Below are 26701 nucleotides of genomic sequence, written 5' to 3' on the forward strand. Positions count from 1 at the left end.
TTAAAATTGCAGTTTTCCTGTAAACACTGCTAGTTATCCTGAGACTATTCTACTTAATTTCCTCATTTGCAGACATAGCAAATTAAAACAGTTATAGAAAAGGTCAGGAGGTTAACACTTCAACCTGGTATACCTCTTAGATGATTCAGTGTAGATATAACAGGATTAGTTCTTTCCATCGGTGTCAAGTGGAAAGTTCAGTCTCAGCTACGAACTTCACTTGCGTTGACTCTTAGGCCTTAGGCAAAAATAAAAGTACAGAAAAACACACATGATGATATTCTTCCAAATGACTGTTATCTTCACATACCAGAAGCAATTACGGAACGTTTTCTACATTTTAGAATGTAGGCCAATTTTTTGTTTTCCACCCAACCATCTCATTGTACCATGTTGGTTTTTTAATGAGTTTTAAGTTTCTATTCCTATTTACTGGGGGGAAAAGGAAGAGGGTCTTTTTGATGGTGTGAACCAGTATGATAAACTTCCAGTGTTGTTGTGTTTTTTAGCTTTATTTTACCCAACAGTGAGTTGTACAGACTTCCAGTTTGTCTCAGTAACCTCTGCTAGGCTATTCCATTTAAAAAAATAAAAATCAGTTCCTCTTCCAAAAAGCGTATTCTGTAAACTGGGAACCAACCTGAAAACAGCCATTTTGTCAAGTATGTGGAGATTTTAATACATTAGCTCGTATCTCGCTGCTGCACATGAGAATAGACAGATCTGAAGAAAAACATGCTATGTATTTTGGATAGTTAACCCTCAGGCCTTCTACCTACACCCTACCACACAAATCCATTTGCCTGTCCATGGGACCCACCTGGCTGATTTGGATAATGAGCAACCCTGCCCATCATGTTCAGAATATTTTTTTAACATTTATTAACTGAATGTGTATGATCACCAAACATTCCCTGGGTGACTCACAAATAAAACAATTAAAATGCAATGTACAATAATGAAAGCAATTAGAAAAGGTGTTTTTCTTTTTTAAAAAAAATCAATCAGGATCAGGCCATAAGATGTGAGTTACTTGGGAGCTTCACCTAGCACAAACACGTGTATGGAACAGGAAGGTTGTTCCATAATGTGCTAGTACCAAAAAGGTGGCTCTCCACCTCACTTCATTTGGTGGGGGGCACTAAGAGATGAGTCTCTAAAGATGATCTTAAGGTTCAAGTGAATACAGTGGTACCTCGGGTTAAGTACTTAATTCGTTCTGGAGGTCTGTTCTTAACCTGAAGCACCACTTTAGCTAATGGGGCTTCCTGCTGCCGCCACACTGCTGGAGCATGATTTCTGTTCTCATCCTGAAGCAAAGTTCTTAACCCGAGGTACTATTTCTGGGTTAGCGGAGTCTGTAACCTGAAGCATATGTAACCTGAAGTACCACTGTACATATAGGAAAAAGTGTCCTTTTAGGTACCCAAGCAATTCAGGTTTTTAAGGTTTAAAGCCAGCCCTTTAAATTAGGCATTGAAACAGACTTGCAGCCAATACAGCTGACAAAATACAGGTCTTTTATGGGGAGTGGGACCATCTAGAAGTTCAACCATTGCTCAGTAATTTGAAACACTGAAATAGTTCAAATTAAACAAAAATAAACTTATTAATACATAACCTTGTATAGACAAAAACATATAGTGATTCCTGCCTCTAAGGAGCATGCCATCTAATTCTGGAAGAAAGATGGTGCCACAGCCTAAAGGGTCCTGTTCCCTGTCACCATCTGCCTTACTTTGGAATGCAGTTGCACCCAGAAGAAGACTTTTGATGAACTTTTGCTATTAATAACAATTTATGAATTACCTACATACATTTCAAGGTGATTTATTGACACACCATAAAAAAACAGCTAAAATCATTTTAAAGACTGCACAAAAACAAGGGAAGATAGGGATTAATTTTGTATTGTTTTTAAACCTAAGACAGAGGCTTTTTTATCCAGATGGAAATGCTCATCAAAACAAAAACGTATTCAGTTATTTCTGGAAGGTACAGATTGTGGGTGCCTTTCATGTCTCTGCCATGATGCCATTCCACAGAACAGGGGCAGACATGCTGAAAGCCGTGCTCCAAGTTACTGTAGAGCAGACTTCTTGTATTTCTGGAATATTTTTTTGAGAAACTGCAAATCATACGGAACTATATGTTCTCAATACACAGGCTGGTAAATGTGGGGAAAGGCATCCTTTCAGGAACTCAGGATTGTTGAGATGTTGGGGAAGTTTAAGCTTAATAAATTTGATTTTTCTTGCACCTGTTGACTAGCTAATATTCATTTTCTTCCCCTCCCTGCCCTCCCTGCATTTGTTGCTTTGTTTAGTTTCTTGGTGGGATTTGGTCCTATTTGTTATCCTTTCATACTCTAGAGGCAATGACCCAAAGGACAGGAATGGAGCAGCTCTTTCTTCCATCTGCTGCTTCCAGAGTTCTCAGTCAGGGTCTCAGGGGATCCCTGAGATGTTACCTCTCTCAACAGTAAGAGATCATACCAAGAATCCCAACATTCATTACTCCATGCACGTATTTTGCAACCTCTCATAGGCTCTCAGCCCACAGTTGTGTGGTAGACAATAAAGAATGATTTGTCAGACTCTAATAACAAAATTTTAACAGGGTGTTGCACATTCTGCTTTCTAGAAAGCAATGATGCAAGCAGAATGTGACATCACTGAATTACAGCATGTTGCTCATTCAGAGATACTCTGTTAAACACTTGATCAGTAGTTTTATTCTTGTTATGAATAGCTTCATAGATGGCTGCAGCATGGCCTCTGGATTACATCATTAAGCATCAGTTTCAATTATGAATCACTGAGTCACCCTGTTCTCCAGTCTCTAGTTGCATCCAGGAAGCCAAATTGTGCAACTCTACCAATGACTCTGAAATTATCTCATGGACTGTCCATGGTTATAAGTAAGATGCATTCATCTGGGAACGTCTTGTGGTTGGGCATTAAACATACCAATTATTTTAAAAGAATAATTAAGGTTAAGTTGGAACTTGAATCAAGTCTTGAAACCTGTTTCAAAAAACTACCTTGAAATGGCACTTCAGATAAATGCATTTAACATTATTGTTGCCAATAGGAAGGGAAGAGGTTCCACAATCATAGGAACAGGTGCCTGGCTTGCTGTTCTGCCCACAAACACTTGGTTGAAACTAGCACTACCCATGCCATATGCGAAACTCTGGCACATAGATTGTATATTAATATATTTTGCATTTTATGTATGAAGTTTCTATTCCACCCTTCATCCCAAGGGAGCCCTTTCTGGTACTGACCCTGCGAATAGGAGCAGAGCCACAGTAATATGGTGCCTCCAACTCCCCATCCCCAAGTCATTCCACAGGGACACCATGGTCAGTGGTGTCTAAAGTCACTGGGAGATCAAGGAACACCAACAAGGCTGCACTTCCTCTGAACTTGATGACGCAGCATCCTCTCAAGAACTCCTATAGGCCTGAAAACACTGGCAGCAAACTGCAAGGAGAGCAAACTAGAACTAAATTATCAGAAAATCAAGATCATGGCCTTTGCCAAAAGGCCCAAACCTTGCTCATGGTACATCAATGGCCATAAGATTGAGCAGCTCACCTGCTTCAAATATTTGGGTATAACCCTTCACTCCTCGGAAAGTAGGATTATGTTGCAGGGAATGCCCAGAGAAGTGCAAATGCAATGCTCAGGTACCTTAGGACTAAAGGCGGGCAATATATACCTGCAGCCCTCAAACTGTTTGAGGCCAAATCCATTGTGCAGCTTGTATATGGTGCCCAATTAGGTCCCCTTGCCAATTGTGCGCCATTAGAACTGGTACAATCTAAATTCTTAAGATCAGCCCTACAAGTGCCTAAACACTTCTCCAAAGCTACTACACGTCTCGAAACTGGAATTGTAAGAATCGAGGCTAGAGTATGGCTCACCACACTAAATTACTGGCTAATGCTATCCTTTTTCCCATGTGGCCTTGCTCCCTTAACTTTTAAAGTCAGTTTCCAAACGACATGGAAACGTGCAATGATAAACATAATAACAACTCTAGGCTTCACCCCGCAGATCCTATTCGACACGGAGTATGAACAAGCCAAAAAAAGCACCAAACAGCACGTGGAAGATACCAAACGCCAAGCAGATCTAGCCATGTCCCCGAAAATTTTAATCAGTGAAACCAGAAGATACCTCACCTCCCAGATGCCATATACAGTGGTACCGCAGGTTAAGAACTTAATTCGTTCTGGAGGTCCATTCTTAACCTGAAACTGTTCTTAACCTAAGGTAACCACTTCAGCTAATGGGGCATACCACTGCCGCCGCACGATTTCTGTTCTCCTGAAGCAAAGTTCTTAACCCAAGGTACTATTTCTGGGTTAGTGGAGTCTGTAACCTGAAGCGTCTGTAACCTGAAGCTTCTGTAACCTGAGGTACCACTGTATAACCAACCTTGAAATTCCAAAACAGCGAAGAGCTTTCACTCTGGCCTGTTGCCAGGGCCTCCCTTCAGCCATCCAGGAGGCCTGCTTTAGGAAGACACCATATGGGGAGAGGAAATGCCCATGTGGCTCTGGGCAACTGGAAACAACCGAACATGTCTTTTTTCTCTGCCAATACCATACAGATATATGAGCTAGGTTCATCTTGCCTGTATTACATAAATTCCCAGGTCACACAGAACAACTTTATACCTCCCTGCTATTTCCAAGATGAAAACCCATGTTACATACTCGTTGCTAGATTCTGCACTGCCATGATGGATATTCATCCAAAGGATGGTTTCTGCCACAAACTAGGTCCAAAATGCAAGACCTGTGCTCCTTCACACTCCCTCCCTTATAGTCACTTTTATCTGTATGTCTCTGTTTCCATGTTTTTACGTATGTATAATATAATCACCTTTTAATTACTAGTTTTTTTATTCTTTACCTGTTTTAAGTCTTATGTGTTTTAAATCAAATGTTTTATCTTATGCTCACCTGTGACCAAAATAAAGTTTGATACCAATACTGACACTCTATATCTTTCCTGATAAAGGTCATCAATCAAGCTGAGCAATGGTACTAAAACCAGGTCTGAAACTAGACTACAATGGGTCTCAAATATCTGCTTCCTCCAGGCACAACTGCAGCTGGCCAACTACCACCCTATTTATCCCATTTTTCAAACAATTATTTTCTTCCAAAGCAACTTGCTTCAATAAAGCAGAGACAGGCACTGCCATCAGGCTTTCAAATATACTCAAGGGAAAGGAAGCAGGGTGAACAGGTAGAGAAGGGAGATCAATTCTTCAATGCAAGAACAAAGTGGTGAGGTTTAAATGAGCATTTGGGACTAGATGCTCTTCCCTTGCACCTGTTCTTGTCTGAATAGCAGGCAGGGGCTCTTGTTCCTTTGGCCAAATGATAGGGCCTGAGTGCCCTTTCCCCTTGCAGGCACAGGGCAACTGGCAGATTAATGTAATATGTTAATTGGTCAAATTATTTTGTAACTTTTTGTGTCTTTCACCCACTCATGCAAAATGGAACAACAAAAAATCACTACGTACTATATTTTCCCTTAATCTAAAGTGTAACACACACTGTATAGTACTGGTGTCATTTCTAGCTAACCGACCAAAGTGAGCAAATTGGTTTATTTCTCACCATGTAAATGTTTTTATTCCACTGGACACTAGAGATTCTGGAATGAAGCCTGGCAGATTTGTTTAGGGCACACTTCTAGGTTTCCCATTTGAATGTCAGATTGATTCCCTTGCCCATTTTCAAAGGAGAAAGGAAAATGCAAATTAATGAAATATGACCTCTCACTTGAAAACTGACATAGCAGAATGTCTCAAATGCTCTTTCAGATCTTGCTGTATGATTTGCTTTATGCAGCAATAGAGTTACAGCCCTGCAAAGATTACACACATGCCTTAGACTGACCTAATAAAGATACCTTTGGCCTGAGCTAATAATTTACAATGCCTATGGTTTTCAGGGAGTGATGTATGAGCTATCTGCAAATGAGTATGTATGAGTTTATAGACACTTGTGTCCAAGACCACATATGACATTCGGTAATAAACAAGTTAATTTGAACTAAACCTTAATCCTGAAAATACAACATTGCTGCAAATCTGAATAAGGGCACTTTCACAATCAATAAGGGGTTAATTCAAAGCCATTTGTGTTCTAGCTGTGAACTGGGACACAACAATAAGCCATTTGATTCTTTATTTTTACAAAGAAGCCAAGAGTGTGGTTCATATTTTACCTTTTGAAGAGGTGTGACTTCTTCTCTTAGGAGCCCTCCATGGGTAAATGCAAGTACAGTGGTACCTCGGGTTAAGAACTTAATTCGTTCTGGAGGTCTGTTCTTAACCTGAAACTGTTCTTAACCTGAGGTACCACTTTAGCTAATGGGGCCTCCTACTGCCTCTGCGCCGCCGCTGCACGATTTCTGTTCTCATCCTGAAGCAAAGTTCTTAACCCGAGGTACTATTTCTGGGTTAGCGGAGTCTGTAACCTAAAGCGTATGTAACCCGAGGTACCACTGTACTCTGCTCTAAAAGCTCTGGTACTCATAGCAATGGGGGTTGTTTCTATTCACTCAAGGGTCATGATACATTATATGGAGAATGGAGATCCAACCAGATTTAAAAACATCCAGACATAACATAGCTTGCTATTTTCTATGGACACAATCCTCCAAATACTGATGTTGCACAACCTCCATTTAAATGAACATAGCCGCAGTAAAACTTGGAAGATTTACAGATCTTAATCCCCACCCCCCTACCCCAAGTAAAATTTATTAGATTTTACTTACTCTTTGTTCCACCGATTAAGGAGTAGAGGGACTGAATCATGTTGAATAAAGGAATGATACATGGCTCACCCCTCTATCCTCACGCTGTTTTGAAGGGGAATGCTTCAGTTTTGTAATCTGCTGTGTCAGAAGATATATATGCTACAACCACCATTTTTTTTTTTTGCTGGGGGGTGGGAGGGAAGACGGAAGAGAAATCAAGGCTCTAGTTGATATCCTCCCATCCCAGTCATCATGGATCGCTAAAAGACAACCTGTCTTTGCACAACTAAAGTGATGACCAAGTACAGGTGAAGTGTTGCCACGGAAACAAAATACCTGGGGCTCCATGTGGAAGGGTGCATGTCTTTCTTCCCTCCTGCCGTGGCTGGAGATGTAATCAATGTGTCTGTGTCTGAAAGAGAACAAAAAAGACTGCCATTCTTGAAACTAGGTCTGAAAGACACAGCTATGGCCCTAGAAACCTAGTTGGTGAGCAGGACTTGTTGGAAAGTTAATGAGGTGAAGCTGCTTTCATGTTCTGGCTATGTATACATGCAAATAAAGCTTGTATCACAGAAACTCCACCTGTGACCATGGGCATCTATGGGGCACGGGGGCGTGGCAAGGGCTACCTTTTGGTGTTTTAATTTGCAGGGGAAATTCCTGGAGATGCCCATGCCAATGACCTCTGTTCCAAGGGAGTGTAACTCAAGGAAATTACTCAGCTGACTGGGCATCCAATTGCCTCGCATACGTAACTCCCCAATTATATATGTAATATACTGCCGTGTGTTAACTTTGTGTGCTCTTCTGAATTGGCAGTTCTGATAATTTGCTCAGGAAATAATGGAAGAGGTTCCCTGGGCACAGAGCATTCATGGATCAGGGTGAATCAGTCTTCTGTTGTAGATACAGGAAGAAGAGTGAAATACATTGGTGAAGGGCACGTGAGGATGTTTTTAAAATTTGGCTGTGCTCCTAAGCACATTTTACTTGGAAGTAACATTAGTTGCTATTAAGTGTGTTTAAGAATACAGCGGTACCTCGGTTTATGAACTTAATCCGTTGCAGAAGTCGATTCGTAAACCAAAACCGTTCTTAAACCGAGGCAGCTTTCCCTAATAAGGCCTCCCACCGCCGGTGCCCTTCCACCATTCAGATTCTGTTCTTAGACCGAGGTAAAGTTCTCAAACCAAGACACTATTTCCAGTTTTGCAGAGTTTGTTAACCAAATCGCTCTTAAACCAGACTGTTCGTAAACCAAGGTACCACTGTACACTGCCATTACAAGACTATCTAAAACGCTATCATCAACAGGACAACATATGCTCCTCCTGATATCTTATTGACACAGAGGAAGACCTTCAGACCTCTGACGATAAAATAGAGGGCTTCTTGAAGGAACAGAAAATGAAGAACTGTTTCTGTATTTCCCGGGATAGCAGTAATTGCCGGTTCTAAGGCTTGTCTGGCTGGAAGCCCATGAGAACCAAAATCACTGCATCAACTCAACTGACAAGCAAGTTACAATATTTCACTTTCGGAGTTAGAAAGTGTTTTGAAGAAAGCAACAGTCCATGGTCACTTTTGGAAACAGACACTTCACCAAGGGCTTCAGACTATTTTTTTCAAAAATAATTTAGTTTCGTTTCTTCAGGTTTTTACATGATGACATTTTCAGGAAATATATTTTAATTGCTGCAGTAGAATTAAGTTGCTTAAAGGGACCACAAGAAAAGCCTTCCTGCATCAGACCAAGCAATTCCATTTCATATCACAGTGTCCTGAATGATGTTTAACAACATAGCTTGAGCATCCCCAATGCAGACTGCATATTTTTATAAGATAAAATATTGTGATCTAGCAGCCTCATACCTGCTATTGCTTGGGAATTCTAAGAACCCACTCCCTACCCGCCCCCCAAAAAGAAAAAATCAGTGGAGTTTTGAAATCAGTTGTTAAAATCAGTGGTTTTGAAAGGTCTAGTTTGCCATATTGATTCAAAATGGTGTCCAATTGTATCCAAACAGAAGAAAGCCCACTCCTTGATCTCAGGAACCATCACGCAAAATTTGGTTAATGCATAGAGGAGGCAAACAACTTTCCAAAATATATAGTGAATTAAAATAACCACAGAGTTAAAACACCTCATATGAAAGGTCTTGTGTTCTTTCAGAAGATGCAAGACCTTAGCAAGCCATTGAGTTGTGGCAACTGATAATGTATTTCTTTTAAGAGCTAAAATTGCCTGAAGGCACACACTGCTCTTAGAATATCATGATGGCACTTAATGGCAACAATAAATTCTGGGCTGTGTGCAAGGTAGGCTTTAAAGCATGTCAAAAAACAGCAGTTTCCATTCTTTCTCTCTCTCTCCCTCTCCCCCCCCCCCCCAGATCTCTAGTAAATCAGTGCCAACTTGTTGGTGTAATATGTACTCATCAGATCACCCTAGGGAAGGAGGTATCAATTCTATCAACAGTCTTCTAGATCAGCCCCATGAAGGTACATTACAAGGTAGATTCAGAAGAGTCATATGGTAGCAATTTAATGCCTTGGTGAATGCTAAGCCCAACTTTGTCACCCCTTTGCAGTTGCTAGAAAATTCGGGGGGGGGGGGACAGAAGGATTGATAAAGTTGGACAATATGTATGTCAGGAAGCTACAAATGACTGCTTCAGCGCACAATGAAAATGTTTTCAATTGGCTATTGTCACCTGATTTGAATTTACCTACAACAGCCAGGACTTAAGCTTATGAAGATATGAAAAAGCGTTGCAGGATCCTAAACCAAGCCACTAAAACATACCTCTATTCATCATAATACCCAGTTACTCCCTAACACATCTCTACTGTCGCCTATACAAGGCTTGATCCTGGTGTAGCTTAACTTTGTTGTTTCCAATTGGACCCAAAGGATGATGTGCACAATCATTGGCTGTATTAATCAAGCCCAGATGAATATCACAAAGTCCCTTTACATCTGAATGAGAATACTCATGAACTCTCCAAACAATGCTGAAAGTTCTCTATTGCTAAATTGGAGCAATAGTATACGAAGCATTATGTTACTAACTTGGCACAGTGCGTTGGTTCATGCATTATTTCTCTAAAACACATTTTTTAAAGGTTTATGGTTGTTTCAGCAAAAATTGTTAGGTCACAACATTTATTCTACATAAGAACAATGCACTGGAAAAATCTGGATGGCCTTTCCAGTTCAAAATGAAACAAATATGAACTTAAACTATTGGATTCTTCTGCTTTGGAGAATTGTAAATTCAACTTTCTACTTGGGGGAAAATGCATAGATATATGCAATTCATCTCCAAACTACCTACACAGATGAGTGAGCTCCAGCCAACTCCATTTCATATCAAAGCCTATATTTTGACAGTGCTTCCATTTTTTATTTCAGAAGCTTCTTCTTTCGTTTAATTTAGTACCCACTATTCACTTCTGTTGACTCTTATTGCTTGTAGAAAGCCTTCTTGGCTCTTTTTTAATAGACCAAAATTGGGTTTCATCACCTGAAAATATTGTCTTCTGTTGCTGACAGTTAGTAGAAAAGGATCAATAGATGGAAAACTGCAAAAGGAAGAGTGTTGGATTTTGCCACCACAGCAGCCCAGGAGGGGGTGGAGAGGGGGAAGGAAGGAGAGAGAAGCCTTTGGCCAGAGCGTGTTACAAACCATTCCAGAAAAGCTAATTACAACAGCAGGTGCCAGATTCAGTGCACAGTTGGCATTGTGTTCAGAAGACATAAAGCAGTGTTTCAGACCATGATGAGGCTTTCAAAAGTATGATGTTATGTATCTAATCTATAATTTTAATCCCCCCAAATGCTTTCAGATCCACATGCCTTGAGCCTTTTTCAGTTTAAGCCTCGCTTAGATTAAGCACTCAGTATCTCTTCTGTTTATTTACATGGTCGCTCACAGATCTGCTATAGATTCTATAAGGTTGTCTTACGGCTATTTTAAAACAGAAATTGGTTGAGCTCACTAAATAAGGCTACTGTCACTATTAAGAGGATTGAGCAATTTAAGCTAGCATCAGTTTTTCTTAAGTGAATGGTTTCATTTTCTAATGGCAATCCAAAAGAACGGCTAAGTGGACTTACATTGAGAAGTATACATCTTCTCAGTAAAAGCCGAGCTGCTTTAACATGTTTACAGTAATCCTATTCTGTGTATTTCTTTTTGTCCTTTAGTTCTACCTCTCCTGTTTAAATAAAACTTTTTTAAAATGTGCAGTGGAATGATTTGGATTAAATCTCCATAAATATGAAGAAAAGGTGTAAACATTTACTTTGCTGGCATCTTTCTTAGTTTGGGGGGGGGATTTAATATTTTTTTTATGGATGTGCGGTGTGTTTTCCCCCTCAAGAGAGACAGCAAACAGCTGTGAAGATTAAAATGGAGCAAATTCCAATCTTGTAGAGCTCCACTGCCTTCTGTGGAGCTCTGCCAGAAATGTGTTCAGCTCCACCTGTCTATGCTGTCTTCCTTCCTGAATATTTTTAGTATGACTTATTTTGTATCACCACCCAGAAAAAAAGGCAAAAATAATTATGCAGCAATTCAAATGTGACATTGGGCACATAAAATAAATGAAACATGATCCATGCAGGGATACGCATAGACAGCATCACATCTGAAACAAATTGCTAGCATATAAATATGTAAGCATTAGCAAATCACGGATCTTTGGTGTGGGGGTATGTCATGGTCATGTGTTAACACTGTACACTTAGGCAACCGGTTTTAAACATGATGGTGTCATCCATGGTTTCTTGCATAGAGTACTGCAATGCATCATATGTGGGGCTGTCTCAGAAGATCGTTCAAAAACTTCAGATGGTGCAAAATTTGACGGCCAGGTTGCCCACTGGGGCAAGATGTGTTGAGTCTATAACATTGATCCTAGCCCAACACTAGCTGCCAATGAGTTTCCAAGCCTAATTCAAAGTGCTGGTGCTGACCTATAAAGCCTTACATGGCTCAGGACCTAAATACCTTAAGGACCACCTCTCCCCATTCAAACTGACCCGGACCCTGCGCTTGTTATCCAAGGCTCTTCTCTGCATTCCCACTCCAAGAGGTTCAGAGGGTGACAACACTAGAACAGGCCTTTTCTGTGGCGGCACCGGAATGCTCTTCCCAGAAAGGCTCTCCTGGAGCCAATATTACATGTCTTTAGGCGCCAGGGGAAAGCATTCCTCTTACCCAGGCTTTTAGCCATCAAACTACCTATGGTTTTTTAAGTTTGTATGGAGTGGCTGTTAATGATGATTTTTTTCTGTGACTGTTTTATTGTCTATGTAAATTATGAATGAATGAAACTTTATTTGCATCAGCCGTCAGCCATAGCAACAAAAAATATTGCGATATATGTACATTATGCTTTTAATATGGTATTCCGCCCTGGGATCTTCAGATAAAGGGAGGCATATAAATTAAATTAATCATAGTGAAAATTAAATTAATAATAGTGAAATTGAATTATTGTAACATTTCAACTGGACCTGATAGGCATACTTTTCTCTCATCAGTCACTATCTATTCTACATAATTCTGCTGTACAGGTAGGCAGAGACTAGAGAGATACACAAACACTATTTTTCTCATCAGTTTGTGCCATGACAGTTCCATGAATACCAAACTTCTAAGAACAGAACTGGAACTGCATTCATGGAAAGTCTGCACACCCTATCCTACCACAGCAAATGGGAAGGGTGTGTGCAAGAATGCCACCTCTTAAAGAAGTGCCTGTAATTGCATGTGTATGTGGGCTTGTTCTGTAGTGTCAGCTTGGTGTAAACATGTAGTAAATCCGGGTGGGATAGAACTGCATATACAGGCTGTATGTCCATGTCATGGACTCCACAGTACCCCATTTGATGCTCTGTATTGAAATACTAATTTGGAAATTGCAGTCTTTTGTGAAAGCTGACTGGAATAAGAATTGGTTCCTAAATGCACTTTCTTGTTAGGACCACTTCACAAAAGACCATATCCTACACTGATGTCATTTAAACTGACAGAACATTTTACCAAGAACACATTCTCAAGTAGCTTTTTCACCACATGCATCCTAGGAAAAAAATCTGATGCATGAAGTGGCCCTAAATTCTAGCTGGATCAATATGCCGTTAGAGAATATATAGTAATTAAGGCATTATAATCTAAAGGGGTAACTGAAAATTAATAACTGATTGTGTCAGATGATATTCTTTTTAAAAAATGTTGTAAAGTGCATGCAAACAGTACTGGAGAGCGCAGAATGCTACAATTTGCTTCCTGCTTCCCAGGAGCACTGTGTTCAGCAGAATCTTTGCTATTGTTAAGATGGCCAGCTGTAGTTGGAGGCTCTAGGAGTAAACAACTGTTTTTATTCTAAAATAAGAGCTCAGGTTATTTTATAAGACATTATGCCTGCTCTAGGTGGAAGCTAGAGAACACCTCTGAATCTCTATTACAATAATATTTAAGCCACCTAAGCATAGCCTTCTAAGTCACCACTCTTGCTATTTAGCTGGGAGACGGTTGTTTTTCTGCTACTGATTACAGCTGAACTGATATGGTGACAAACTGTCTAGATTTGGAGCAGATGGGGCAGAGGACCATCTGATTGTTTCTCCATGCATAGCTATAACATAAGAATATGAGATTTTAAAATAAATAAAACTCTGGAGTTTTGGGGTTGTTGTTTTTTAATATGACCAAAAAAGTTGCTATAAGAAATAGCATATTTTCATACATTTGTGAAGAGCAAAACAAGCATGTTGGGTGCATGTAGTAAAAGGCCAGTTCACAGATATCTATGTGGAAGCAAATCTTCAGCAGATATATCCCACCTCTTCCCATTCATTGCATCTTTTCAGGTTAACTCCATCTGCATTTGCACGCAGACACTGTTCTCAATGCTCTTGCTAAGAAATAAAGGAGTGGGCAAATGGCACAAGTGGGACTATCGCCTCTTCATCCAATAATGAACATGTGAAGAGGTTCTGATTCAAACTGAAGATTTTATGTGTGACATGAGAGGGTGCATGCACCTGAATCTTATTGCTGTATAATGTTACATGCTCAGCCTACTCGCTGAGACTCTGAACTAGCTCAAAGCTGAAGCTCAGACTGTCTGAAAGGTCAATATGCCAACTAAAAAAATACTCTGGTTAATAATGTTTAAAACAAACAAAATAATGTCAAGCAAGGATTTCCAAAACGTGCTCTCCTCTGCCAAAAATAGTAATACGAGTATTTACAGAGCAACAATGCTCCTAGGATTGCCAGTATATAGCATCATAAGCACACCCCCCCACAACTTTTTTTTAACAATGCCAAGAGATGTAATAATTTCTGGTCCTAATATTTTGCTTCTGTAATCTGTTGCAAAATGCAGAGTAAAATTATTATTTTTGCTGAATTCATGTCTAACAATTTGGATAAGGTCACAATCCCTCTGGTCTAGATTTCCATTCTTGAAAGGTTTTCATTAAGTATATTACACCCACCCCTTTCCACAACTGAGCTCACTTCCTTCCTGTCTGGCTTTGAACTTTACTGACAAGAAAGGACCAAGATCGCAGCACAGCAATTAGGGAAAAGGCTGTCTTTAAGGCAACTGCAGTTGCTTTGATCTTAACAGGCTCAACTTATTATGCTACAGTGAGTTTATCTACTATAGTTTGTTGCATTTGTCCTATTTATTTCACTTTATATGGTTGAAGTAATTTGCAAGTTGTCATGTCGAAGGTAAATCACTTTCCAACTATTCAGTCTGCATGTTCTCTACCCAATTCAGTATTTGCTTCTGAGCATGCTGTGAAATGCCATGGAGGTTGCCAGATTCTGACCTGTTGAGTCAAAGCTCAAGAACAGCAATGCAATATTCTGGGAGAACCCAACTCTACTGGTGCAGCATGCCACTGTTCAGAAGTTAATGTCTAAAATATCATGTTTTAAATGTATTTAACAATTTATGATCACCTTGTAAGAGTTATGATATAAAAGGAACCTCTAAGTATTAAATTAAAGGACTCTAGGTCTGCTTCCTAACAGACAAGATGGCGCAAGATTGAATAGGGACTTGAGGCACCTGAAAATCTTGCTGACCTGAAATTATTATAACAAGAGGCACTGGGAGCAGGTCACAATTTGGTAAACCTAGAAAGTAAGCATCAGTTTTACCTTTCTACTCACAGGAGTTTACCGTCAGAGTGTCGGATGGCACCATACAAGATCTTGTCCTAGCAACCATTTCCATTATAGTAGTAATGCTGTTTACCAGATCTCCACCCAACTATCACAGCTGCTGGTAAACTCCCAATTCTTCATCCAGTAAGTTCAGCTGTGTTTTATTGCAGTCATTTCATTGGATCATGGGAAATTAAAAAAATGGTTCCCATGATACAAGTAGCAGACACGTTGCAAAGCAGCCTCCCATTATATAAATGTCATTTTATTCTTAGTAATTTCCAATGGTATTTTGTTGTAATTAGAATTCACACACAGAGATCAATAAAAAAGACAGCACAGCTGTGTAGCACAAGGGGCTAGGAAAAGGAATTGATATGGGTGTCTCTGATAAGGCAAGGGTTCTAGTTGTACAGATATGATGGCTCTAGGAACTGGTACAGTCCTTCCTACTAGCTGTCACCTTGGTAAGAGCAAAGTCTAATAATTGTTGCTTCTGCAACTTCTTACGTAAATTCAAAACATTTTTCTCCAAAAGGTAGAATAAATGTTTTTATTTACATATCATTGTTTTCATAGCAGGATTTTAAACCAACTTCAAACCAACATTTTTTATGGCTGCAAATTTAAAGCTCAAACGTTAACTATATTTTTTAAACCCTTACAAACACACACACTTAAATATACAACTAATTTTAAAAAGAAAATAATTAAGATGAAAATCATTTCACCTTTGTGTTTGATTTCAAGCCAGATAACTTACCCTTTTAAAGGGTATATTTTTTATAATTTTACAAAAATGCCTATTTTATAATACAACACCTTTGAATGCCTTCAGTAGTCATTATTTAAGGACAATCATCATATGCTCCAACTGCCATTTGAAGCCAGTAGTCCAAGCTCCTAAAAATTACGAAGTTGTATAAATTCTCCCCGCCTTTTAGGAAACCATGTTCACTTTCTTTCCAGGAAACAGGGCTGTCAGCAAAGCCATGAACAATGAGAGATATCCAGTGAGCCAACTTTGGTTCTTCAAAATAGGAACTGTTGTGGGGAGGAAAAGAGAAGCAAAACTATAAATTATATTAAGCTTTGCAAGAGTTAGATCATAGCTGTTCAAGCAAACAGCTTGATCTTATGGATATACCGTATTTTTCGCACCATAGGACGCTCCGTCCCATAGGACGCATCTAGTTTTTTGGGGGGGAAATAAAGGAAAAAAAATTCCCTTTATTTCCCCCCCAAAAGCAGGTCAGGGAAACCGAACCAGGTCGAGGAACAGCGGGATGGTGGCGCTGCGCCTCCCTGCTGTCCCCCGAGCTTGTGGGGCTGGCTGATGTCTGCCTGGCGCACGGGGCGCTCTGCTTCAGCGGGCCCCACCCGCCAGGCAGCAGGCTGCTATCCGCAGCGTGGGGAGCCCTGCGGGGAACTCCTGCAGGGCTCCCCACGCTGCGGGTGTCTGCCCAGCGTGAGGGGCGCTCTGATTCAGGGCGCCCCGCCCGCCGGGCGGCAGGCTGCTATCCGCAGCTTGGGGAGCCTTGCGGGGAACTCCTGCAGGGCTCCCCACGCTGCAGATGTCTGCCTGGCACGAGGGGCGCTCTGCTTCAGGGCGCCCCACCCGCCGGGCGGCAGGCTGCTATCCGCAGCTTGGGGAGCCTTGCGGGGAACTCCTGCAGGGCTTCCCACGCTGCAGATGTCTGCCTGGTGCGAGGGGCGCTCTGCTTCAGGGCGCCCCACCCGCCGGGCGGCAGGCTGCTATCCGCAGCTTGGGGAGCCTTGCGGGGAACTCCTGCAGGGCTCCCCACGCTGCAGATGTCTGCCTGGCACGAGGGGTGCTCTGCTTCAGGGCGCACCACCCGCCGGGCGGCAGGCTGCTATCCGCAGCGTGGGGAGCCCTGTGGGGAACTCCTGCAGGGCTCCGCATGCTGCGGATGTCTGCCTGGCGCGAGGGGTGCTCTGCTTCAGGGCGCCCCACCCGCCGGGCGGCAGGCTGCTATCCGCAGCGTGGGGAGCCCTGTGGGGAACTCCTGCAGGGCTCCGCATGCTGCGGATGTCTGCCTGGCGCGAGGGGTGCTCTGCTTCAGGGCGCCCTACCCGCCGGGCGGCAGGCTGCTATCCGCAGCGTGGGGAGCCCTGTGGGGAACTCCTGCAGGGCTCCGCATGCTGCGGATGTCTGCCTGGCGCGAGGGGCACTCTGCTTCAGGGCGCCCCTCGCGCCGGGCGGCAGGCTGCTATCCGCAGCGTGGGGAGCCCTGTGGGGAACTCCTGCAGGGCTCCGCATGCTGCGGATGTCTGCCTGGCGCGAGGGGCGCTCTGCTTCAGGGCGCCCCACCCGCCGGGCGGCAGGCTGCTATCCGCAGCGTGGGGAGCCCTGTGGGGAACTCCTGCAGGGCTCCGCATGCTGCGGATGTCTGCCTGGCGCGAGGGGCACTCTGCTTCAGGGCGCCCCTCGCGCCGGGCGGCAGGCTGCTATCCGCAGCGTGGGGAGCCCTGCGGGGAACTCCTGCAAGGCTCCCCACGCTGCGGATGTGTTCCCGAAGCGCCGGGCGCTCTGCTTTCAGGGCGCCCGACGCTCCGGGAAGCAGGCTGCTATCCGCAGCCTAGACAGCCCTGCGGGACCTCCCGCAGGGCTGCCTAGGCTGCGGATATGTTCCCGAAGCGCCGGGCGCTCTGCTTTCAGGGCGCCCAACGCTCCGGGAAGCAGGCTACCATCCGCAGCCTAGACACGGCTAGCGGAGCGCTGCGCTAATCCCGAAGTTTGGGGCGTGCGGAGCTCAGCGCGCCCCAAGCTTCTGGGTGCCGGCAAGGTCTCCGCTAGACGGCTAGCGGAGACCTTGCCGGCACCCAGAAGCTTGGGGCGCGCTGAGCTCCGCACGCCCCAAGCTTCGGGATTAATGCAGCACTCCGCTAGCCGTGGGAGAGCTGGGTCTCCCATGGCTAGCGGATAGCTTCCTGAAGCCTGGAGAGCGAGAGGGGTCGTTGCGCACCGACCCCTCTCGCTCTCCAGGCTTCAGTGAAAGCCTGCATTCGCTCCATAGGACGCACACACATTTTCCCTTGCTTTTTAGGAGGGAAAAAGTGCGTCCTATGGTGTGAAAAATACGGTATACAGAGAAATAAGTCTTATTGATAAAGAGTATGTACATAAGATTGTTCAAATAAACACACAGGGAGGGATTCAGCTAACCAGCACCATCAGTGGAAACCCTGCTCAAGGACTTCTGCTTGTGTAACAGGGCTCCCCCCTGCACTCCCCTCCCTGAAATTGGCTGTGAATGAAATGATTGGAAAAACACTGAAACCAATATAATATTGTATACAGTTTTGCATGAACACACGTGCAGTGCATCCCAATGCATGTATATTCAGAAGTCAGTTCAGTGGTATTTATGCTGTTGTAAGTGTGTTTAGGGCTCAATTTGATCAACTCCAGGTGTAGTTATAACATGCTAAATAGGACAGATTGTATAGCTAACTGCTTACCATATTTGTTCAAACAAATGAATTATCTTTTCTGGAAGTATAAAGCCTGTTATTGTACACAACAAAGCTTGTTCTACTGTTGTGCTCGGTTGAGGACATGAATATGTTGATAAGAAACTAGAAGATGTATTTTCTCTGCAAAAAAGAACATATGCAAGACTCCTTTAGTATTTTAACATTCCGACTGCTAAATAATTGTTCTGCTTGTGCACCATGCAGCTAAATCACCAAGTGCTGAATAATTTCCCCTTTCACTGGACAAAATCCATTTAGTAAATTATCATGTACAATTCCCATTGTGTCAGTAGATTGTGCCCTTTGAGATCTGTGGACAACAGTGATGTTCAGCAGAAAAATTCAGCTTACTTTTTAATAACCTAGATATGGTAATAACTATCCAAATGACATTATGCACTACAGTGTCTAAACAACTTTTATTTATAAAAATATTTATATACCACCAAATCACTTAAAATATCAAGGCGGTGTACAACAATTTATACAAGCATAATAAAACACAAAAGACAATAAAAACAATAGAAAATAATCATTAAAATGGCAGGGAAGTTTAACCAGCGGCTTGGCTCTGTCGGCAGAAAAAGGACTTCAACAGATGCCTGAAAGTGGATGTCTTGTGTTGTGGATACTCCTCCTTTTGCTTGGCTGTTCCTTTCATTTTGAAAATATGATGGGTTTTGCCATTTTATAGTGATGTTTTTCCTACTATTTTTAATACTTGTGTGTGTGTGTGTAATTTGATGTTAAGCCAATTGGGTTTCTTTTGAAGAAAAATAGTTGGATATATATACTTACAACAAGCAACAGATACTTACAAGTCAGTGTGAGTGAAAATGGCACCTAGCCATTCAAATAATTCCTGAGCACTGCATGCTGTTTCTGGCTCTCCTTCCAATTTATTGCTTTCCAGAACTGGACACTGCACATTTCTTAATGTGCTGAATGTTATTTTTGGCTGAAGGGCCTGTATTTGGTTTTTGGAAAAGTATGACATCAAACTTGAGTCTTCTGATCCTTGAATGCAAACAACACACCCCAAAAGTTAAAAAAAAGAAACAGACTTTAAAAGGAGCATTTTTTTCCACACTATTCAAACTCTTTTATGATTGTATGCAATTTGGAAACAGAGATTTAGTGAAATACAGTGTCGAAATTAAATCTACTGTTTATCTATGCCATGCCAGAGCCTAAGATTTCCAACCTCCTCCTCTTAATCCCACAAGTTGTCACATTCCTTTTAGGATAAAAAGTATACTTTCAGATCCATTTAGCACTTAGGAGAGCAACCAGACTGTGCCACTTTGCTGGAATTTGCGTGATCAACATTATTAGAGGCTTAAACTGAAAAATGAAATTATTGGAAAAATGCAAGAATACAGGAAAAAATAATTGCAAATTAGGGAGTGCACAAGGTCATAATTCTAATACACTCTTATCCCATCCACACAATGTTTAAGGATTATTTGTATGATAATCTTCTTCTTCTTCTTCTGTACATTTAAAATATTTATATATGTACTCACTCATTTACTGATTTCTCCAAAACCAAAAAGATCCATTGTTTTTGGTGTCTAATATGTACTATCATCTCCCACAAATTTAGTTCTATTTTCGATGCCTAAGCATTCCAGCCTATTGCATAAAAGAAACCCCATTTCTTAGAAAAGACGTACACTTCCCAAACTAAGGTCTGCAGTCTTGCCAAACAAGGGGCTCTCCTGACAGACAAATTACCCTTCCTATATTACATTTTCATGCACTTTAATGTGTATAGACACCTATCAGTCACATGTAAAAACACCAGAATCAGCCTTCAGAATAGAATGGTATTTATAATGTATGTCTTCTGGCATTCCCTTTTACGGTTAACGTGCTGTTACCTGTTTGGTGCCAAGCCATCAAGAAATCAAACTCTAGTGGCATTTTTTCCTTCAAGGCCCAGATCACTCTGTTGTATTTCTTACTATCAGGACTGAAGGTTGAATCAGTCAAGTCAACAGTAATAACTATTAAAAAAAGAAAGCATAAATTTTGATGTGAACATAGTATCAGTAAATCTTATGCTACCTGGATAACTAAGTAGGTACTCTTTCTAAAAAGAAGCTAAACATTGTGATAAAAAACGTTAATGACTATACACCAGGCATTCATTATTTACAGTATTTATAGACCATGTTTCAACAGAGAGAGAAAAAAGATTCCATAAGAAAACATTTAGAATCTTCACTAATCCCCAGATGCCTGATGGAATTAAGGTATTTTCACCTGACTACAAAATGAAACCAGGAGACATGCAGACTTCCTTAGGAAGAGCATTCCACAGGAGCCACACAAAAAAGTCCTGCTCCTAGGAGAGAATAACCTTACCTCCCTAGAGGAAGGGTTTTACAACAAGGCCTCACTAGCACATTTTGAGACTCTGAGGAGTTTGAATAGGAGCATGTGCCCTGTGATATATATCGATCTCAGATTGTACATGCCATTAAAGCACTGTGAATTGATCCCTGAAACAAGCCGGTAATGAATACTGACCTCAACTCATCTGTAGTTCCACACAACGTTTACTGGCCCAAGATGGGAATAAGTATCCTAGTCTGTATCAAAAGGCAGACTGAGCCATAGAATCATAGAACTGTAGAGTTGGAAGGGACCCCGAGGGTCATCTAGTCCAACACTCTGCAATGCATCACACTCAATACGTGGTCTTCCATCCAACTTGAAATCATACTGGATCCTGCTTAGCTTTTCAAATGAGCTAGCAATTTTATTGCTGCACCACTAGGAGGGCTGTCTAATGAGTTGAGTATTAATATATAAATAGGGATGCACATTGAAGTAGGCACATTCATCTGCACAAGCTACATGTGTTGAGAACTACTTATTTAAGTATTTCCCTTGCTTGATCAGGAAAATTGATCTGTAGGGGGCAAATCTGTTTATTCAAGCAGAATCCAATTCAAATTCCAAACCTCAAAAGCTGAGGGTATGATGTCCTATATTCATAAGAAAGCCAAGAAGTGGAAAGAAGTGAGGTGTTATCTAATAAATAGGTACTTACTGTATCTCATTGGCTTTTTACCAGAATACAGAGAAGGATGGCCTTGCAGTCCAAGCTCTTCATAAGTATCCTTGTCTACTGATATAATTAATTTGCCTATAAACAAAAATAATTGCAAGTAATCATATTTTCCAACTTCTTAATACATACTACAAAGTAAAAACACAAACACAAAATGAACTAATAACGCTGAATTAAAATTGTGAACAGTTATTACCAGAAGATAACAGGGATCAACTACATTGATTCTCATTTTCTACTCTATTTTGGAAAGCAGCTTGTTACGTATACACATTCTGTGGAGTGGTTCATACACTTACTTGGCTAAGGATTGCCTATGTGTACTGGCATACAATATGATGTGAAGGCTGTAGACATAGGTCTATATGCTTTGAGGCCTGAGTCTTACAACCCTTAATCCTCAAAAAGAGAATAAAAGGCAATGTTAATCAAGACTAGGCCCGAGATACCTTAGTTGCACATTTTCTTATATGTGTGTTGAGAAGTACAAATATGCACACTAGATTTTCTACCTAAAAACATGATCTTTGGGCCAGGTGAGTATATGAATTACATCCCCCTCTCTCTTCTGTGGGCACACACACACAGCTTCTATAGACCACTAGCTAGTCAACTGAACTGAATGATACTTTTTAGTACTATAAAATTTGAAAAATGCTAAATCTATTTGTTTTCAGCATGATATCATACCTGTTGGTAGCAAAGCAGCTGTATTGTCTTGGTCAATCCTTGTTTTATACGTAAGAGCATAACATGAACCTAAAACACAGAAAGACTTTAATTGTTTGTTTTTATTATAACGACTTTTAAAAAAGAAACAAACAAAAACTAATATCATGTTCTTCAAAGAAACTGCAATAGTTAAACTAATCTGGGAATGCCACTTCTACTTGTTGTGATGCTACTTCTAGTAAAAATGTAAAGGTAAAGGGACATGGGTGGCGCTGTGGTCTAAACCACTGAGCCTCTTGGGCTTGCTGAATGGAAGGTCAGCAGTTTGAATCTGTGTGATGGGGTTGCTCTATCCTGTTGCTCTATCCCAGCTTCTGCAAACCTACCAATTCGAAAGCACACCAGTGCAAGTAGATAAATAGATCCTGCTGTGGCAGGAAGGTAAAGGGTGTTTCCGTGCACTCTGGCACTCGTCACCGTGTCCCACTGCACCGGAAGCAGTTTAGTCATGCTGACCACATGACCTGGAAAGCTGTCTGTGGACAAACACCAGGTCCCTTGGCCTGAAAGTGAGATGACCACCACACCCCATATTCATCTTTGATTAGACTTAACTGTCCAGGAGTCCTTTACCTTTTACCTTTACTTCTATTAGCATCACAAGAAAATACTGCAATCAAGGATTACAACACCTAGCTTTCAACATCTACTGCAGCAAAAAAACAAAAACAAAAAAAACTCCTGCAGCCAGAAGACAAGGCACCAGTGCACTCAAAACCCTCAGAACCATTATATTGGACACAATATTAGAGCCAAACTAAGCAGAGGCTGTTACAACTGAACGAAATGCCAAAAAGCAAAAACAAACAATAACGCCCAATTTTTCTAAGGTGCTTCACTTCAAAAATCCTTCAGGAGCCAAATATTTTCCTTAAATTCATTACAATCCACCTTTATGAAACAGAGTTTCAGTCATGCTTTCTTATTTATTTCAATGGTTGCTTACCTTTCTTCACAAATGTGTTAATAAATTCCTGCGTAACTAATTCATGAAGTGACAAATTCTTCACCAAGTAGTACTGCCCAATATCTGCAAGTGTATTTTTTAGTGCTTCTGGAACTGCTCCACAATCAGGGATAAAAAAAGACACCTATTCAGAGAACATTTGGGATATAAATTAGGTATTACGATCATTGATAAACAGACTGCAAAATATCTTTTACACAGCTCCACAGATAAACATTAATACAATGCTGGCTGTTTTATATTAAATAATATCTCAAACAAATAAGTGTTTTTAACCTATTATGAACAGTTAGTTCCCAAATACTTGTGCATTTGTACCAAGAAAGTCAAGATGACAAGGATTTATCCTGCTTTATTCTCCCAGCATTCCTGTGTTAGGTATACTGTTTGTAGGCTTGTTCAGGCTGATCTCTACAAGCTATCTCTACACATTTACAAATGTTTGCAAGAAAGTATCTGGGACTGATGGAAGTTTGGAGTTCTCCAACATCTGTAGGGCCACAAGTATCCCCTCCTCCCCACGGAAAGCATGCAAGAGGAAAACTGTAGCTCTACAAGCAATATGGACTGGATACAAAAGGCCACATCTGATATGTCCCCGTTACATGCCTAAATAATTTTTGTTGTTGTTGACATCCATCTGTCTCAAGAGACAATGGAATGTGCCTCTGGGGGTGAAGTTAAACTGCTGGAGAATCACAGCGCCTGCTGTGGCTGCAGAGCCTGGTAACTTGTAGCTGCTGCCTCCTCTGTTGTTTTCACTGTGTTAGCAGAACTGAAGTGACCACTCTGGGGTTCAAGCTTGGGCAGTGGGTATGGAAGTCCTAGGCTGCCCAAACTACATGATCCCCCCAGCCTGCTGATGTTGTCCAAAGAAAAGGAAAGCAATACATTTAGCACCAGCTTGGCTGCAGTTGTCAGAAGGAGGCATACAAGATGCCATCCATCTAGCTAAGGGACTCCACTCCTGAAGATATCCTGCAAGGCAGTGAGTACTAAATACATTATACTGTTGGTATTAAGCTTTAATTTAATCCATACTTTCCCTTTTCCCTCCATTGTCTCATAAGCCCTTTAGTGTTATGTCTGTTAGACAGTTAAACCATTCTGTCAGGGAATATTTTATTCTTTGCACAACCCTCAGTAGAATTTTAAACTTGAAACCAGCAAAAAATTAAATAATACAGTAGCTTCATAGTGATGTGCCAAGATACTTTTAGGTTTTAAAACTAAGGGCCAAGTTAGATATGATGTGATAGGCCGATGTGTTTAAACGTGGGTCGACCCCACTCATGTCTGATTTTTAGAACAAAAGGCTCATGTAAGGGTGGTGAGTGAAGCTATCTTTAAACTCATAGCCATGCAGCTGTGTGTCACATCTAGTTTGGCCCATATTCTGTTTTAAGTATGTGCTTATTGAAGCCATGATTTTGGATTGTGTTACAGAATAAAATTGACACTGGTGGCTTTTAATCTGTTTTATGTTTTGTTCTTTGTAATTTCATTGGATGGGTGTGCTGGCGCTGTTCTTTAGTATAACATGCTGGTTGATTTTTAATTTTATATACTGAATAAATAATACAGTCTTGAATGGGTTGAGTTTTTAAAATGCTGTTCTAAGTGTCTCATGAGATAGAAACGTTAAATAAACACTACATTGTTAAAGATACTGTCTGAAACTATTAGTGTATTGCAGCAAAAGCAATACAGTCTTGCAAGTACCTTAAATAACTAACATATGTATTGTGGCATAAGCATTTGTGGAGAATGGTACATTTCACCCAATGCGTAAAACACTATATTCAGTTGGCAGAGGTGTGTGTCCACGGGCACATATTTTGCAGCCAACTGGCACCATTTGATATTAAAAAAAACAAAACCTCAGGCCAAATGGCAGCGATGTAGTGGAGCAAGAATGATGTATTGCTACTTACACAGCAGCAAAAACAATGTCATATCTAGAGAAGCTGTTTCTCAATCCTGTCTGAATACCAGATACATATACATCTCAAAACCTACTAAATTAGCTGAGCAGAGGAACAGGTAGGTTACAGTTAAGGGGTAACACGGGACAAAACTAGGCTTTATTTCACTCAGGTCAAAGACCTAGTTTTGCACAACCCCCACACACATTTGTGCGCGCACACACACACACACACACACACAGGCTGGGAGCCTCAATGATGCCCCTGGGAAGCTTTACCTGGGGCAAAAAAAGGAGCTGCTCCCCCCCTCTCCCGCAGCTATGGCACTGGGTAATATGCTATTTTATTTTGAAAAGAACTGTTGTGTCCAGAGGGGGGGTGGGGTTTGAGCAGGAACTTGGGGAAACTGAATTCCCTTACCTTTCTAAAATTAAATAATTATTATTTTTGTCTGGGGGGGAGGGGCTGGAACAGATATACACCCAATGCCTGAGCCAAATATAGATTGCCTACACCTGTAATCAATAAAGCTGTGGCTATTAATAATCCAGATCATTGTCTGCCTGTGTTTATTAATCACATCTTACGTTTAGCCACTTCTGTGGCGGTGGGAGCCCACAAACAAACAAACTTCGTGGTGAATTCCCTCACCTTTTTTTCCAGAAAGAAAGAAAGAAAGAAAAGAAAGAATTAGGTAGGACCAATCAGAAAGCCACAGAATAGTAATTTTAAGAACTACGATTTGGAAAACCGTTAAAAGGACATGCAATGGAATTCAACCAAGGGGAAGCAAGGAAGTAACTTAATAAGGTTAATAAGTGTAATTGTTAATAAGGTTACGATTTATGTTTGTTTTATGTGTCTGTTTATAATGTTGTGAAAATCAATAAAAACTTTTTTGGGGAAAAAGAAAGCCACAAAATAGTAAGCAAGGAACACTCTCCCCCCTTATCAGGATGGATAAATCAATAGAGGGAGGAACTGCTTTGGTATTGAAGCCTTAACAGCTACATGGCCAAAAGTTAAAACAAAACCCTGCCCTATAGCCTTAGAAGGAGCAGGACGCTAGAAGTTGCCACGCATTTCAATAATTCGCCACTTTTATCACTGCCACATGGCCATGAAACTCAGCAAGCACCGCCTAGGAATTTCAATTTTACATAAAGGCTTTTAAGAAACGGTCATTCGCTACACCAGTAATCGCAGATACACCCGTGGAAGTCAGTGAGGCGGTGCAATCCTGAACCACCTCATCCCTCGGAAGCCACCAGCGAAGTTCGCACAGACTTGAGGCGCTCAGGATTCTCCTCAGGGGGGACCGCTACCCGCACTCTCACCCCCCCCACCTCACCTGGCAGTTGAAGGCGTGATCTCGCACGCGGGTGGCGTGGCGGGACCGCTCGTGCCGCACGTGGCTCCCCTCGCACACCAGCACGTGACGGGGCCCCTCGCGGAGCCACCTCAGCGGGGCGAACATGCCGCGCCGCGTTCCCTTTCCAAGC

The 26701-nt window shown here is 41.5% G+C and overlaps 1 protein-coding gene across 5 annotated transcripts; it reads right to left on the reverse strand.

Annotated features, from left to right (window-relative positions):
• Positions 1-440: 440 nt before the first annotated feature.
• On the reverse strand, positions 441-26689 carry RPP40 (ribonuclease P/MRP subunit p40). Of its 5 annotated transcripts, none has more exons than XR_014550620.1 (11): positions 26551-26689; positions 23254-23398; positions 22266-22334; positions 21555-21650; positions 20377-20502; positions 19312-19510; positions 18479-18613; positions 15818-16039; positions 7131-7206; positions 5645-5752; positions 441-1678 (listed from the first exon to the last, which is right to left on the reverse strand). XR_014550620.1 is itself a non-coding variant. In XM_083624016.1 (8 exons), the coding sequence occupies exons 1-8, from the start codon at positions 26674-26676 to the stop codon at positions 15844-15846; spliced, it is 1092 nt and encodes a 363-aa protein (XP_083480142.1). In that variant the 5' UTR covers positions 26677-26689; the 3' UTR covers positions 13492-15843. The 5 variants fall into 5 exon arrangements, 1 of the variants encoding a protein (XP_083480142.1); XR_014550621.1 differs by having other exon boundaries at positions 441-723; positions 5645-5894; XR_014550622.1 differs by having other exon boundaries at positions 5645-5894.
• Positions 26690-26701: the final 12 nt, after the last annotated feature.

The sequence above is a fragment of the Podarcis filfolensis genome (assembly GCF_964270895.1).
Source record: "Podarcis filfolensis genome assembly, chromosome: 7".
Classification (NCBI taxonomy): domain Eukaryota; kingdom Metazoa; phylum Chordata; class Lepidosauria; order Squamata; family Lacertidae; genus Podarcis; species Podarcis filfolensis.

Coding starts and splice junctions, on each gene's coding strand:
- RPP40 (XM_083624016.1), bottom strand. CDS start 26,676: ATGTTCGCCCCGCTGAGGTGGCTCCGCGAGGGGCCCCGTCACGTGCTG. Junction 23,399..26,550: donor ATCACGCCTTCAACTGCCAG/GTGAGGTGGGGG, acceptor TTCTCTGAATAG/GTGTCTTTTTTTATCCCTGA. Junction 16,040..18,478: donor CATTTGTTTGAACAAATATG/GTAAGCAGTTAG, acceptor TCCCCACAACAG/TTCCTATTTTGAAGAACCAA.